Genomic DNA, 15,833 nt, shown 5'->3' on the forward strand with positions numbered 1-15,833 from the left:
TATGGGTTTTGGGGTGCCAGGGGTAATTTTAGGGTTCAGGGTGGGTATGGGTTTTGTGGTGCCAGGGGGGCAATTTTAGAGTTCAGGGTGGTAATGGGTTTTAGGGTGTCGGGGGTAATTTTAGGGTTCTGTCTGGGTATGGGTTTTGGGTTAATTTTAGGGGTTGCGATGTCACTGTTCGAGTCCCCGCTCATACGTTCTATCCTCCAACATTCGGCACCTGTCCCCATTTGCAGCGGCGTCGGTTGGCGTCGCTGCAGGATGCCGAGAACAGCAACAGGGCTCTCTCCGCGGCCCAGGCTGAGCTGCAACAAATTACATCAAAAGAGTCGCTTATAGTGGACTATAATTGTGCGATGCATGGCAAGATTCCCCGCTGTACCCTGCAATAAAATTAATGGCGAAGACTTACCTGTCAAGTGGCTCTCTCCACAGCAGGCGACTCTTTTGATGTAATATCTATCTATCCATCCATCCATCCATCCATCCATATATATATATATATATATATATATATATATATATGCTTTACTAAAAAAATAAGCCTTTTACAGGTAAATATAAACCTATATATATTCATATGTGTGTGTATAGATAGATGTTTGTGTGTGTGTAAATATATATATATAGCATTTATACTTACCTGTAAAATTGTTATATTTTAAAATGACACCATAACTCATGCTCACATTGACTTCTATCCCAACATATACTGCCTGCTAAAATAATTTGCCACTTTGCCAGTGATAACCGCATCCCCAGAAAGGTGCTTCAGTTGTCTTGGCAGAATGAAAACCTATCTTCGGTCAACAATGGGGTAAGAACGACTCTCTGGACTTGCAATGATAAACATTTCACGAGCACATTGTCCTCCTATAGAGGCAATTGTTGACGAACTGGCGAAAAAAGGTCCGTCGCTTTGAAATGGCATTGTGAAAATTGGTTATATTGTGTTCCTAAGGTGCTTTGTAGTAAAATATATTAAATTGGCCTTTTAATTCAGTACATTCTGTTCCTTTTTCATAAGACAATAGCATATAAATGCATCAAATTAACAAAAATGTGTGCTCTAATTGCTGTCCAGTTTCAAATGCAGAATTCACCACGTTTTCTCCGCTTGACCTGAGCATTAATCGATCCTGATTATCTGCCATTTTAGCCACGCCCCTTCATTTGCCATGTTAGCCCCCCCCCCCCGAAATTTAGACCTAGTTGCGCCCCTGATCAACAACAAGACCAAACCCACCCCACACAGCGATCTCACAAAAGGTCCATGCCCTGCGACGAAGGCATCAACAGGATTTAAACCTACTCAACCTACCCTTCTTGCCTGTTATCATTAATTTACCAAAAAGCGCGCTACTTCGTCAACCGGAACCTCAAAACGCAGAGCTTCCGCCATATGACTAACACTTGTGTCTCCAGTTAGTGTTTGGCTGACTATGACTCATAGTACCAATGTGGACTCGAGGCTTTAGAGGCGGGAATTTAGGAAAGAAGGGACTAGAAAAAATATCGATGCTGTTGCCGGGGACGCGGAGAATGGTATCCAAGCTACGGGGTGTAAGGGTATTGAGGGACCAAGCGCGAGATTTGTTTCTAGGCAGGACACTAATCTTATAGTAAATAGGTATGATCAAATACGGTAGTAAGCGCTATATACATCCAATTTCAATACATTACATTGCTAAACTGATGTTAACTAATGTGATGCTAATGGGTCGCTTCCGTGTTTTATGTAACGCTTCCCATTACCTGTAAGGTAGGCGTGAGCAAGCGGTGGCATCAAGAACACAGATGGTCGTTACCCGAGGCGAACTCTCATTAAAAAAACCCACATCCAACAGAATAAGTGACGTACTCGTACTTTCGGCTACCTTTCATAGTCACTGTAGAAGTATGCGGTGCTTGGCGTTATTGCATTTGACGAGGCCATACATCGCTGTAATTGTAATATTGGGATTACGGATCCAATTAGAAGATGGCCGCCAGATTCTTTAAAATTTAAAGCAGCAGGCTCGGCTGAGTCCTTCTTTTATGTCTAACCTCTTGTGTTTAGGGTGAAAGTATACATGTCCCCGGTCTACATAATTTGTGAAGCGTGAGAATACTGTATTTCCAGCGAGTAATTTGCAAGATGGCTTTCATAATATTAGTTATGATTGGTTGTTAGTCTTTCAGGCTGGACTGGTGATTGAGCAGCTGCGACAAACGTTGAGGGAGAGAAACAAGATGGCGACTGACGGAGCCGGAGAACAGGCAATGGAAGGTAGGAAGGCGTAGGGGACGGGGCTCCGTGGTTATTGAACATAATTGTAGTGAACATGTGATTACTATCTACAAGGTAGTGATAATAAAGCGATTTAATTCCGTCGCCAAGTATATAGGTGCGAGTTTGATGTAAGCAATAAATGGCTCCGTTGCAGGAAAGTAGTGTAGTTGTGGATGAGAATGAGTCAAGTCATGGGTAAGCTGAACGGGTTTTGCGATGTCTGGTAAGGGGTGTCATTATGATTTTTATGTAACACACTTGCATAAAAAAAAAAATCGAGTCGTTTTGTACCAGTACGCAGAATATAAGAGCAGGTACAAGGGCAGCGTCGCCGTGCGGTATTTAAATATGCTCGTCCAAAATTTTCACATCCAACTAAACGAGTTACTTTCTTTTAGCGAATACCCCTGTTGCGGGTCGCACAACACACCAGTCGCCACGATGTTTCAATTGGTACGATTTTTGGTGATTTTAAAGAACAATGCAAACTGGATAATTAAGCCCATCAAACAGCATCCGTTCTTTAGATCCGGCCGTCCAACTGCCGAAACCGGCAACCATTGTTCCAGATCAGGAGCGAGAACGCTAGCGAATGCTTGGATGATGCACCCACTAACCTCGCAATAACAGTTAATACGTTAAAACACTAAAGGTAACTGTATGTACCAAACATTGCTTACCAGAATACAATACCAACAAAACATCCTAAAACATTTTCCAAGTAAATTCACAAGACTTGTATAGAAAAATCATGCAAGTAATATGGTTTCTTAGCTCTCTTACGGCTAGGAACGTTACCTGAGGGGTACCTCAAGGCTCATACCAACCCTTCTTCAACACATACATGACCACCCTGGCCCAGATCATCAAAAGCCATGGACTCTCTCTACTAACTGTTGTAAATAGATGCTGGAGCCTGGTATCATGTAGGTTACTTTATTCAAGTCTTTAGGATGTTAAGTCAAGTTACAAAGAAGACCCACCAGGAGTGACTAGCTTGCCACTCAGCCTGCCTGGTTCCAACTGCCAGTTGTCACCAGATCAAGCCCCAAACACTCCATGATGTCACCCAAGGTTCCAGTGGTGACATCATGTGAGTGACCATGAAATCCCCAGAGGTAGAAAGAAGACAGGCTAAATACAACACATCTCCTTTCTTTAGGGAAATCAACAAGATGGAAATACAATAGATAAAATTAGCATGTGTGTACACATCCATATGAAAGTACACATAGCATCCATTCCACAGATGGAGAACAAACACACCCCAAACAGTTACTAACACAAGTCAACGACAACACATCCCAAACACAACTAGTCCCAAGTCCCATCACTTTCCTTGGGAAACACAAACACAAACTAAATTAGACGAAAAATAATGGAGTCCACTTTGCTCCGTAACGGGCTACAACCCTCCCCGTGAACAACATCTCGGAGTAGCCATTGCCCCGTCCCCAATTTCCTAAATGAGGCTGCACCCTGGAGCAACCATTGCTCCGCCCCCAATTTCCTTAATGAGGTACTCACCACCCTTGAATTTTAAAAACAGACTCTATACCGTAACGGGGTATAACTCTCCCCATGAACCATAATTGGGATACATTCATAATCCCAAAAACCATAAAAGAGACAGGGTACACTTCTTTAAAAATATGAGAAAGAAGTTTATAACTCCCAACACACAACTACACATGCAAGCTATGTATACAAATTTGAAAACAACTCCTCCTATAATAAACTGTACAGGGCCCTTCTGACCCCAAAAACAACAAGCCATAAATGCACACCACCCTGTAGGTGCACAATAATACGACACTTACCACTCACATGCCACTCACGACACCTGAAAATACTCCATGTGGCTCACAGCAGTCCAAACGCAACACTACGCAGGTACTCACTGTATACGCCATTAACTTGTAACCAACTACACCAAAAAAAAAAAACACTTTTCCCTGAAACATATTGTATAAGGCACACTCCACCCCAAAATGAACAGTAATGAGACAAATGAACCATCACACACACTCACCAACCACCACTCCCAGAAAGCACAAGACAAACACTACAAATGACCAGCAAAAATAATGTTAAATAAAGTCTCATGCTCCGGTGAGCGGTCTCTCACCCGAGTTCTTCTCAAAGTTCTCTTCAGTAATAGGAAACGCTGTAAATATGGCAAGATTCGCGACGTCTTCCATAAAAATAAACAGCATTCCGATAATACTCCCTTCATCGTTAGGGTTTAACTTCCAAGTTCCATCCAGAATGTTTGTGCCAGTCTTTAATAAAAATCGACCATCAAGGGTTCTTTTATTCCTCTGGAAAATAGTTGCACACAAGTTACACTTTTCATCCCAAAAGTAAAAATTGTTCTGTGATGTGATACGCACTGCCATGTTAACCTGAATGTAAAACGGCAATATTCTCTCTTCTCTATTCCCATGGGTCGTTTCCATGGTGACACTCGGTGTATTGTTCTAATGAAATGGTGGCACGCATTCCACGTAGTGCTGGGTGGCTCTGGGCACGCCTCTGCTGCCAAACGTGCAAGTGCAGGACAAAGGAATTACGTCATAAGAAGCTGAAGAGAGAAGGTAGGCTTCACGCGTCCCTCGTGTCCTTCTCTTTTAAAAATGACTGTTCTACATTGCGCAGTTAAACTTTGATGTTTAAAATGTCAATGAAAGATTGTATTTAATAATGTATTAGTGGCGCATTTCCAGTCGCGCAATTTCCCCAGTCGTGCATTTTCGAAATTACGTGCAGATACTTTTCCCCCGCTTGACTCAGCTTTGCCATTAAATAAATGCGCTATGTATTACTGTTGTGTGGCTTTTCTGTGTAAAATAATGTGTGCTGTTAGAGTGTAAGATCGTCCAAAATAATGCGGCTTTTCTGAATGCTCTGTGTAGACTTTCTTTTAAAAACAACTGCTGCGTACTGCAAACTCCAAAGCTCACGATCATGACAGTTCTATATAAACACACTCGACAGCTGGTCTTCTGGCATACCCTGAAGGTGCCTTGTTCTGTTTAAACTCAGCGTCAGCCACACGATGACAGTTAATATAATTAAGCTTGTTGAATTAAGGTAATGATAGTCTTTAAATGGTGATATGCAGATAATGTTGATTACCGCTTTTCCACACACAAGTGAACTTCACCAAGTCTCACACAATATTATGCAGATTTACACCCTGGGTTTGCAGGCCGTCCGATTACACAGGACACTGGTGGGACTTACCAGGGTGGATGTCTTGTTTTCTGCTTTAAACTTTCTTTAATTTATAAGTTCTTTCAACACACAGTCTCAAGTATCTTGAACAGTTCCTTAATACTTGCTTTTGCTTTGCGCTGAGGGTTCTTTTCTTCTTGTTCCTGTTGTCTGCACCTTGTAAATACGCTCCAAAATTTCTCAAAGTCGCCAAAAATGTTGTAAATAGATGCTGGAGCCTGGTATCATGTAGGTTACTTTATTCAAGTCTTTAGGATGTTAAGTCAAGTTACAAAGAAGACCCACCAGGAGTGACTAGCTTGCCACTCAGCCTGCCTGGTTCCAACTGCCAGTTGTCACCAGATCAAGCCCCAAACACTCCATGATGTCACCCAAGGTTACAGTGGGGACATCATGTGAGTGACCATGAAATCCCCAGAGGTAGAAAGAAGACAGGCTAAATACAACACTAACAATCCAAGAACCATCAAAGACCAGTTCCAAAGTTGCATGAAAGATGTTGCCGACTGGATGAACAACTGCTGTCTCAAACTCGTCACTAAGACAGGAGTATTCATCTTCGGGAAAGGCAAGGACACAATCTGGAAGAACAAATGATGGTGCCCAGAGCTGGGCTCAACCCCGATACCCACTGAATATGCCAGCAACCATGGCATCATCCTCGATACCGAGCTGTCCATGTAGAAGCAAAGTCGGCTCCATCTCCACTGCCGGCTTCTTTGCGCTCTGTATGCCTTAGAAGGTTTTTAGATGGCTCCCGACAAACAACAGGTGAACTGTCACACAGGCTCTCGTCACCAGCAGCCTCGACTATGGCAACTCCCTCTACATAGGATTAACAGCCCAATTTATGACGAAGCTCTAGACAATCCAGAATACTGCAGCCAGGCTCATCCTCATCCTCCCCAGATGGACGTACACAACCCCTCCCCTCAGGAATCTCCACTGGCTACCAGTCCTGAAGAGATGCCAATATAAGCTGCCTATATAAGGCATTACACAACAAAGAACCTGTCAACCAACGCGTATTTTTCACCAGCCCACCAGGAAACTCTGATCCAGAACCAGGAAAGTGCTACGCAAAAACATGGCTTTTTGACAGATAATCTGCCTCTCCTGTTTTCATCTAAGCCCTGGATTTAACCTTGCGCTGGGAAACCCTTTTTGGGTAGCTGTTGCGCATTATAAATTTAATAACTATCTAACTATAGTATGAAGATTTGGAAACCTGGGCTAAACAGCTAAAGCTTATCCCATGTTTTCTGACCGGTTTAAGAGGCATAGTAACACGGAGGCTAATCTCCGGACCTTGACCTGCCTAATGAATGAAGCAGTGCTCCTCAAGACTCGCCCTCTTAATCTTGCTTTTATTGATTTTACAAACGCTTTTGATAACATCCCAAGAGGGCGGCTTCAGGCAAAGTTAAGGAAATTGGAGATACCACCTTACCTTTTGAAGTATCTAGAATCCCTTTACCGTAACACATCGGTAAAAGTCAAATTAGTAGCACACCAGGCAACCTCAGAAAAAATCTACACAAAGGATTAAAACAAGGCTGTATCCCTGCCTCCCTACTTTTTAATTTTTTCATGGTTGATTTGAAAAGTCATTTAACTGTCCCTAGAATCTGCCTTCCTCGTCTGCTGAAAAAAATACGAATCCTAAAATATGCATATGACATGGTAGTACAAGACCCAAATTGGCTTCTTGAGGTCGCTTGATGTGCTTGCCAAATATTGCTTAGAAATGGCATTATCATCAACTTAATGAGGTCAAAATCAATGATCATTAGCAGAAATTTTAGAAAAAATGGGCAGTTGTTTTCTCAAAGGCTCGCGTATAGAAAAAGTAGTAAACTTCAAATATCTTGGTGTAGCGCTCGATGAAAGCGGTGACAGGCAATCTCAGGCTGCTTGAAATTGAGGGCGAAGTATTTTGATATGCAGGATGGGCCAGCTCAAGAGAAACGTCACATATTAAAATATTAATGACCTACTTGTGGTGGTAGCAAGTAAGTGGATGCCTACGATAATGTATGGTGTTCAAGGACCTGCTCCACAAGCGGTTAGTCTAGTGGTACTCAAAGTATGGCATGTAGGCTGCTGGCGGCCCAGCAGAACTTTCCTTGCGGCCTGCACAGCTCTGTCTGGGACCCCTGGTTGCAGCAGAGAAAGCTGCTCGAGGTCTGTTTTTTTTGGGTAAATTCTGCTAGCTATGCATCATCATTTGGTGATTCTGGGCTTTGTTTTTAGGTCTCGCCTAGTGTATTGCGTAGCAATCGCTCTGCGAGAGATATAGAAAGCTGCTCCAGGAAAGCTTACCCAGGGGCTTTTCAGTGCGGATTATCGACAGTGCATGTGCTTTGTGCGCGCGCTCGCCATTTGCTCCCCCGCCCCCCCATCCGACTTGAAAGGAAGCCTTTTGCACACCACCATTCCACCATTTGTGCCTGGCATCACTTCAAAGGCTCCCCCCCATTAGACTTCAAAGGAATGCCTCCGCCGCCAGAGCAATACCGAGAGCTTTTTTGGATCCATTTAACGGCCGAAGCAACTAAACGCTGACGTCTTGCTATTTTCTGTTTAGTCTCTGTGCGTGCACTTCTTGTTTTCTATTTGTATTCCGGTGTTTGTAGAACTTGGTTTAGAATGCAAAGCACATCTAAATCACAACTGTCTTGGTTTGTTTACTCATTCTGTTTATGAACTCACTTTACCATCATCCTACCCCGCTACGTCTTTTTAGGGCTCGCCTGCTCATGTGCATAGCTGGCGAAGCTCTATAGTGGCTTAAAACGAGTTTAACTACTGGCGATTCCACTGGCGATTCCATGCAGTGCATGTGCTTTTTAGGTCATTGCGCAAGCGCAAGCCCTTAAAAGCGCGTGCACAATGCCACCAGCCGCCTGCCTGCCTGCCTCGCATTACCACAACAAAGGCAGCCCAGCCTCCCCTCCCACAAGCTTCTCAGCGTGCGCTCTGCCTCAGGCCGGCATTTCTCCTCCCCTAATTATTCACTGCACGGCCTGCTGCTCCCCCTGCGTCTCGTCACCCTTCCTCCCTTGTAATTATTTACTTCACAAAGCAAGTCCACGTTTACTCACTTCTTGTTTAAATACGTTTCATTCAAGACCGTGGCTTAAAAAGCAAGTGATAGAGCCTTGAACCACGTGTATCTGAAAATATCAAGTGATTTAATACCCTTGTCTTTAGTCAAGTAACTATTTAAAACCCCTATTGCCAGCCACAACCGGAATCCATCTTGCATGTTTATTTCGCAGCCCCATTGCTGAGTGCTTCACATCTTATATTATTCATAGGCGACCAGATGTTTTTAAAGACTGCTAAACTACTTTACGATGTATTAACTTCAATTAAAACGACAGATAAACAAACCAAGCTGCTGTAGTATTCTGTAACAGAAGTCAGAGAGACAGTTTTCTAGAAGGCAGACACATAAACAGTCCAGTCCAGCTCTCTCCTTGCAGCCCAGCGCTTTTATGTAACTCATATTCTCTAGTCTGAAGTCCTTATGTAATGTAACTGGTCCTTTTGTAAAGCGCTCTGACACCTGCGGGTAAAGTTCGCCCTTTATAAAAACGCATTAAAAAAATAAATTACATAAATAAATAAATTACAAATATCCATGCAGCGCTATCCTGGGCAGTCTTCCTTCTAAGTGTCCGGTGACTCACCAGAGGTGACTGCCCTTTAGCTAATGGTTCCTACCAATAAAACATTAGCTGCTGCTGTTTGCCGTCGTGTTTTCTCGGTTCTGTTAAACGCTTTCAATAACACATGTGTCTTGCTGTTCCTACTGCACAGTTATCATTGTCTAATAATACTGAGGCTTTTCACACGCAAACTTTAAGCAATTACTGCGCATTAGAAATGTACATGGCCTGTTTCACATCGACTGTTTATGTTTAAAGAGCATCCCTTGGACTGACCACATGTTTACGTGGGCACCGCTTTGTTGAAAAAAATATAATATACTGCAGTTTCCAACTCTGAAATGGTGGTTTTAGCAGGTAGGCAAGCGGTTCCTTCCACTCACACCTACTTTGTTGCCTGGATGGGTTGCTGGCAGTTGTCTTGTTTGTATGCTAGTTCTCTTCTCCCATCAATGGATGTTTTAACATTATGTATGATGCATTTCTTGTGTTTCCCTTGTGATGGTGCAATGGGCTCGAAATGCAAACACCCCTCGAACATTTCTGTTAGGTTGGGGCGTAAAACATGTATTGGCAAAGCCAATACGTCTGGCTTGCATTTTGGGACTTAATTTACATATTTTCAAAAGCCCTTGTGCAACGAGAAAACACAGCCAGATAAACAATTGATTGTGTGATTATCAGTACAATTTTGAGATATATAATTGTCCCTCATGCATTGCAATGCAAACTCTCTAAGGGGTTAGAGGGGGTGGAAAAATACACCGAACAGATACTCAGTAGCAACCGCCTTTCTGTAGTGCCTCGCTTTCCCCATATGCTTGAAGGCAATCTGCTTCCCCGCCCCGCCTCATTACCCCTAATTATTCACTGCCCACGGCCGGCTGGCACATCAAAGGCTGCTGCTCCCCGTGTGTCTCGTCACCCTTACTCTCCCCTATTCTTCCCTTCTTGCCTCTCCCCGCCCCCCCCTCCCCACCACAGCAATGCCGAGGGCATGTTTTCAGACTCAGCATGGCGCCCACCACCCCTCTCCACCGAGGCACCTACCACACTGCTCCACCGAGGCACCCACCACACAGCTCCACCGATGCACCCACCACACAGCTCCACCGATGCACCCACCACACAGCTCCACGAGGCACCCACCACACAGCTCCACGAGGCACCCACCACACAGCTCCACGAGGCACCCACCATACAGCTCCACCGAGGCACCCACCATACAGCTCCATCGAGGCACCCACCACACAGCTCCACAGATGCACCCACCACACAGCTCCACAGATGCACCCACCACACAGCTCCTCAGATGCACCCACCACACAGCTCCACCGAAGCACCCACCACACAGCTCCACTGATGCAACCACCACACAGCTCTACCGACACAGCTCCATCGATGCACCCAGCTCCACCGATGCACCCACCACACAGATCCACCGAGGCACCCACCACACAGATCCACGAGGCACCCACCACGCAGCTCCACCGATGCACCCACCACGCAGCTCCACTGATGCAACCACCACACAGCACCACCAACACAGCTCCACCAATGCACCCAGCTCCACCTATGCCCCCACCACACAGCTCAACCGACACAGCTCCACCGATGCACCCAGCTCCACCGATGCCCCCACCACACAGCTCAACCAACACAGCTCCACCGATGCACCCACCACACAGCTCCACCGATGCAATCACCACACAGCTCCACCGATGCACCCACCACACACCTCCACCGATGCACCCAGCTCCAACGATGCACCCACCACCCAGCTGCACCGATGCCCCATCACACAGCTCCACCGATGCACCCACCGCACAGCTCCACCGATGCACCCACCGCACAGCTCCACCGATGCACCCACCGCACAGCTCCACCGAAGCACCCACCACACAGCTCCACTGATGCAACCACCACACAGCTCTACCGACACAGCTCCATCGATGCACCCAGCTCCACCGATGCACCCACCACACAGATCCACCGAGGCACCCACCACACAGATCCACGAGGCACCCACCACACAGCTCCACAGATGCACCCACCACAAAGCTCCACAGATGCACCCACCACACAGCTCCACCGATGCACCCACCACACAGCTCCACCGATGCACCCACCACACAGCTCCACCGATGCACCCACCACACAGCTCCACCGAGGCACCCACCACGCAGCTCCACCGAGGCACCCACCACGCAGCTCCACCGAGGCACCCACCACGCAGCTCCACCGATGCACCCACCACGCAGCTCCACCGATGCACCCACCACGCAGCTCCACCGATGCACCCACCACGCAGCTCCACCGATGCACCCACCACGCAGCTCCACCGAGGCACCCACCACGCAGCTCCACCGAGGCACCCACCACGCAGCTCCACCGAGGCACCCACCACGCAGCTCCACCGAGGCACCCACCACGCAGCTCCACCGAGGCACCCACCACGCAGCTCCACTGATGCAACCACCACACAGCACCACCGACACAGCTCCACCAATGCACCCAGCTCCACCTATGCCCCCACCACACAGCTCAACCGACACAGCTCCACCGATGCACCCAGCTCCACCGATGCCCCCACCACACAGCTCAACCAACACAGCTCCACCGATGCACCCAGCTCCACCGATGCCCCCACCACACAGCTCAACCAACACAGCTCCACCGATGCACCCACCACACAGCTCCACCGATGCAATCACCACACAGCTCCACCGATGCACCCACCACACAGCTCCACCGATGCACCCAGCTCCAACGATGCACCCACCACCCAGCTGCACCGATGCCCCATCACACAGCTCCACCGATGCACCCACCGCACAGCTCCACCGATGCACCCACCGCACAGCTCCACCGATGCACCCAGCTCCACCGATGCACCCACTACACAGATCCACCGATGCACCCACCACCCAGCTCCACCGATGCACCCAGCTCCACCGATGCACCCACCACCCAGCTCCACCGATGCACCCACCACACAGCTCCACCAGTGCGCCCATCACACAGCTCCACCGATGCACCCACCACACAGCTCCACCGATGCACCCAGCTCCACCGATGCCCCCACCACACAGCTCAACCGACACAACTCCACCGATGCACCCACCACCCAGCTCAACCGACACAACTCCACCGATGCACCCACCACACAGCTCAACCTACACAGCTCCACGAGGCACCCACCATACAGCTCCGCCGAGGCACCCACCACACAGCTCCACCGATGCCCCCACCACACAGCTCCACCGATGCCCCCACCACACAGCTCCACCGATGCACCCAGCTCCACCGATGCACCCACCGCACAGCTCCACCGATGCACCCACCGCACAGCTCCACCGAGGCACCCACCGCAAAGCTCCACAGAGGCACCCACCTTACAGCTCCACCGATGCACCCACCACACAGCTCCACCGATGCACCCACCACACAGCTCCACCGATGCACCCAGCTCCACCGATGCCCCACCACACTGCTCCACCGAGGCACCCACCACGCAGCTCCACCGAGGCACCCACCACGCAGCTCCACCGAGGCACCCACCACGCAGCTCCACCGATGCACCCACCACGCAGCTCCACCGATGCACCCACCACACAGCTCCACCGACGCACCCACCACCACCGATGTCCTACCACACAGCTCCACCGACACAGCTCCACCGAGGCACCCACCACACAGCTCCACCGAGGCACCCACCACACAGCTCCACCGAGGCACCCACCACACAGCTCCACCGAGGCACCCACCACACAGCTCCACCGATGCACCCACCACACAGCTCCACCGATGCACCCACCACCCAGCTCAACCGACACAGCTCCACCGATGCACCCACCACCCAGCTCAACCGACACAACTCCACCGATGCACCCACCACCCAGCTCAACCGACACAACTCCACCGATGCACCCACCACACAGCTCAACCTACACAGCTCCAAAGATGCACCCACCACACAGCTCCACCGATGCACCCACCACACAGCTCCACCGATGCACCCACCACACAGCTCCACCGATGCACCCACCACACAGCTCCACGAGGCACCCACCACGCAGCTCCACCGAGGCACCCACCACGCAGCTCCACCGAGGCACCCACCACGCAGCTCCACCGAGGCACCCACCACGCAGCTCCACCGATGCACCCACCACGCAGCTCCACCGATGCACCCACCACACAGCTCCACCGATGCACCCACCACGCAGCTCCACCGAGGCACCCACCACGCAGCTCCACCGAGGCACCCACCACGCAGCTCCACCGAGGCACCCACCACGCAGCTCCACCGAGGCACCCACCACGCAGCTCCACCGAGGCACCCACCACGCAGCTCCACTGATGCAACCACCACACAGCACCACCAACACAGCTCCACCAATGCACCCAGCTCCACCTATGCCCCCACCACACAGCTCAACCGACACAGCTCCACCGATGCACCCAGCTCCACCGATGCCCCACCACACAGCTCAACCAACACAGCTCCAACACAGCACCCACCACACAGCTCCACCGATGCAATCACCACACAGCTCCACCGATGCACCCACCACACAGCTCCACCGATGCACCCAGCTCCAACGATGCACCCACCACCCAGCTGCACCGATGCCCCATCACACAGCTCCACCGATGCACCCACCGCACAGCTCCACCGATGCACCCACCGCACAGCTCCACCGATGCACCCACCACCCAGCTCCACCGATGCACCCACCACACAGCTCCACCGATGCACCCACCACCCAGCTCCACCGATGCACCCAGCTCCACCGATGCACCCAGCTCCACCGATGCACCCACCACACAGCTCCACCAGTGCACCCATCACACAGCTCCACCGATGCACCCACCACACAGCTCCACCGATGCACCCACCACCCAGCTCCACCGATGCCCCCACCACCCAGCTCAACCGACACAACTCCACCGATGCACCCACCACCCAGCTCAACCGACACAACTCCACCGATGCACCCACCACACAGCTCAACCTGGCTGGCACATCAAAGGCTGCTGCTCCCCGTGTGTCTCGTCACCCTTACTCTCCCCTATTCTTCCCTTCTTGCCTCTCCCCGCCCCCCCCTCCCCACCACAGCAATGCCGAGGGCATGTTTTCAGACTCAGCATGGCGCCCACCACCCCTCTCCACCGAGGCACCCACCACACAGCTCCACCGATGCACCCACCACACAGCTCCACGAGGCACCCACCACACAGCTCCACGAGGCACCCACCACACAGCTCCACGAGGCACCCACCATACAGCTCCACCGAGGCACCCACCATACAGCTCCATCGAGGCACCCACCACACAGCTCCACAGATGCACCCACCACACAGCTCCACAGATGCACCCACCACACAGCTCCTCAGATGCACCCACCACACAGCTCCACCGAAGCACCCACCACACAGCTCCACTGATGCAACCACCACACAGCTCTACCGACACAGCTCCATCGATGCACCCAGCTCCACCGATGCACCCACCACACAGATCCACCGAGGCACCCACCACACAGATCCACGAGGCACCCACCACGCAGCTCCACCGAGGCACCCACCACGCAGCTCCACCGAGGCACCCACCACGCAGCTCCACCGATGCACCCACCACGCAGCTCCACCGATGCACCCACCACGCAGCTCCACCGATGCACCCACCACGCAGCTCCACCGATGCACCCACCACGCAGCTCCACCGAGGCACCCACCACGCAGCTCCACCGAGGCACCCACCACGCAGCTCCACCGAGGCACCCACCACGCAGCTCCACCGAGGCACCCACCACGCAGCTCCACCGAGGCACCCACCACGCAGCTCCACTGATGCAACCACCACACAGCACCACCGACACAGCTCCACCAATGCACCCAGCTCCACCTATGCCCCCACCACACAGCTCAACCGACACAGCTCCACCGATGCACCCAGCTCCACCGATGCCCCCACCACACAGCTCAACCAACACAGCTCCACCGATGCACCCACCACACAGCTCCACCGATGCAATCACCACACAGCTCCACCGATGCACCCACCACACAGCTCCACCGATGCACCCAGCTCCAACGATGCACCCACCACCCAGCTGCACCGATGCCCCATCACACAGCTCCACCGATGCACCCACCGCACAGCTCCACCGATGCACCCACCGCACAGCTCCACCGATGCACCCAGCTCCACCGATGCACCCACTACACAGATCCACCGATGCACCCACCACCCAGCTCCACCGATGCACCCAGCTCCACCGATGCACCCACCACCCAGCTCCACCGATGCACCCACCACACAGCTCCACCAGTGCACCCATCACACAGCTCCACCGATGCACCCACCACACAGCTCCACCGATGCACCCAGCTCCACCGATGCCCCCACCACACAGCTCAACCGACACAACTCCACCGATGCACCCACCACCCAGCTCAACCGACACAACTCCACCGATGCACCCACCACACAGCTCAACCTACACAGCTCCACGAGGCACCCACCATACAGCTCCGCCGAGGCACCCACCACACAGCTCCACCGATGCCCCCACCACACAGCTCCACCGATGCCCCCACCACACAGCTCCACCGATGCACCCACCACACAGCTCCACCAACAC

General features: G+C 51.0%; 1 protein-coding gene across 1 annotated transcript in view; it reads left to right on the top strand.

The window, feature by feature from the left end:
• Nucleotides 1-2,026: 2,026 nt before the first annotated feature.
• The window catches only part of PPP1R7 (protein phosphatase 1 regulatory subunit 7), a 554,877-nt gene continuing 541,070 nt past the window's right edge, over nucleotides 2,027-15,833 (top strand). Inside the window, exon 1 of the mRNA XM_078665787.1 lies at nucleotides 2,027-2,269. Coding sequence (XP_078521913.1) covers nucleotides 2,233-2,269 — 37 coding nt within the window. The 5' untranslated portion in view covers nucleotides 2,027-2,232. The remainder of the gene's footprint in view (nucleotides 2,270-15,833) is intronic.

The sequence above is a fragment of the Lissotriton helveticus genome, chromosome 11, assembly GCF_964261635.1.
Source record: "Lissotriton helveticus chromosome 11, aLisHel1.1, whole genome shotgun sequence".
Classification (NCBI taxonomy): Eukaryota; Metazoa; Chordata; class Amphibia; order Caudata; family Salamandridae; genus Lissotriton; species Lissotriton helveticus.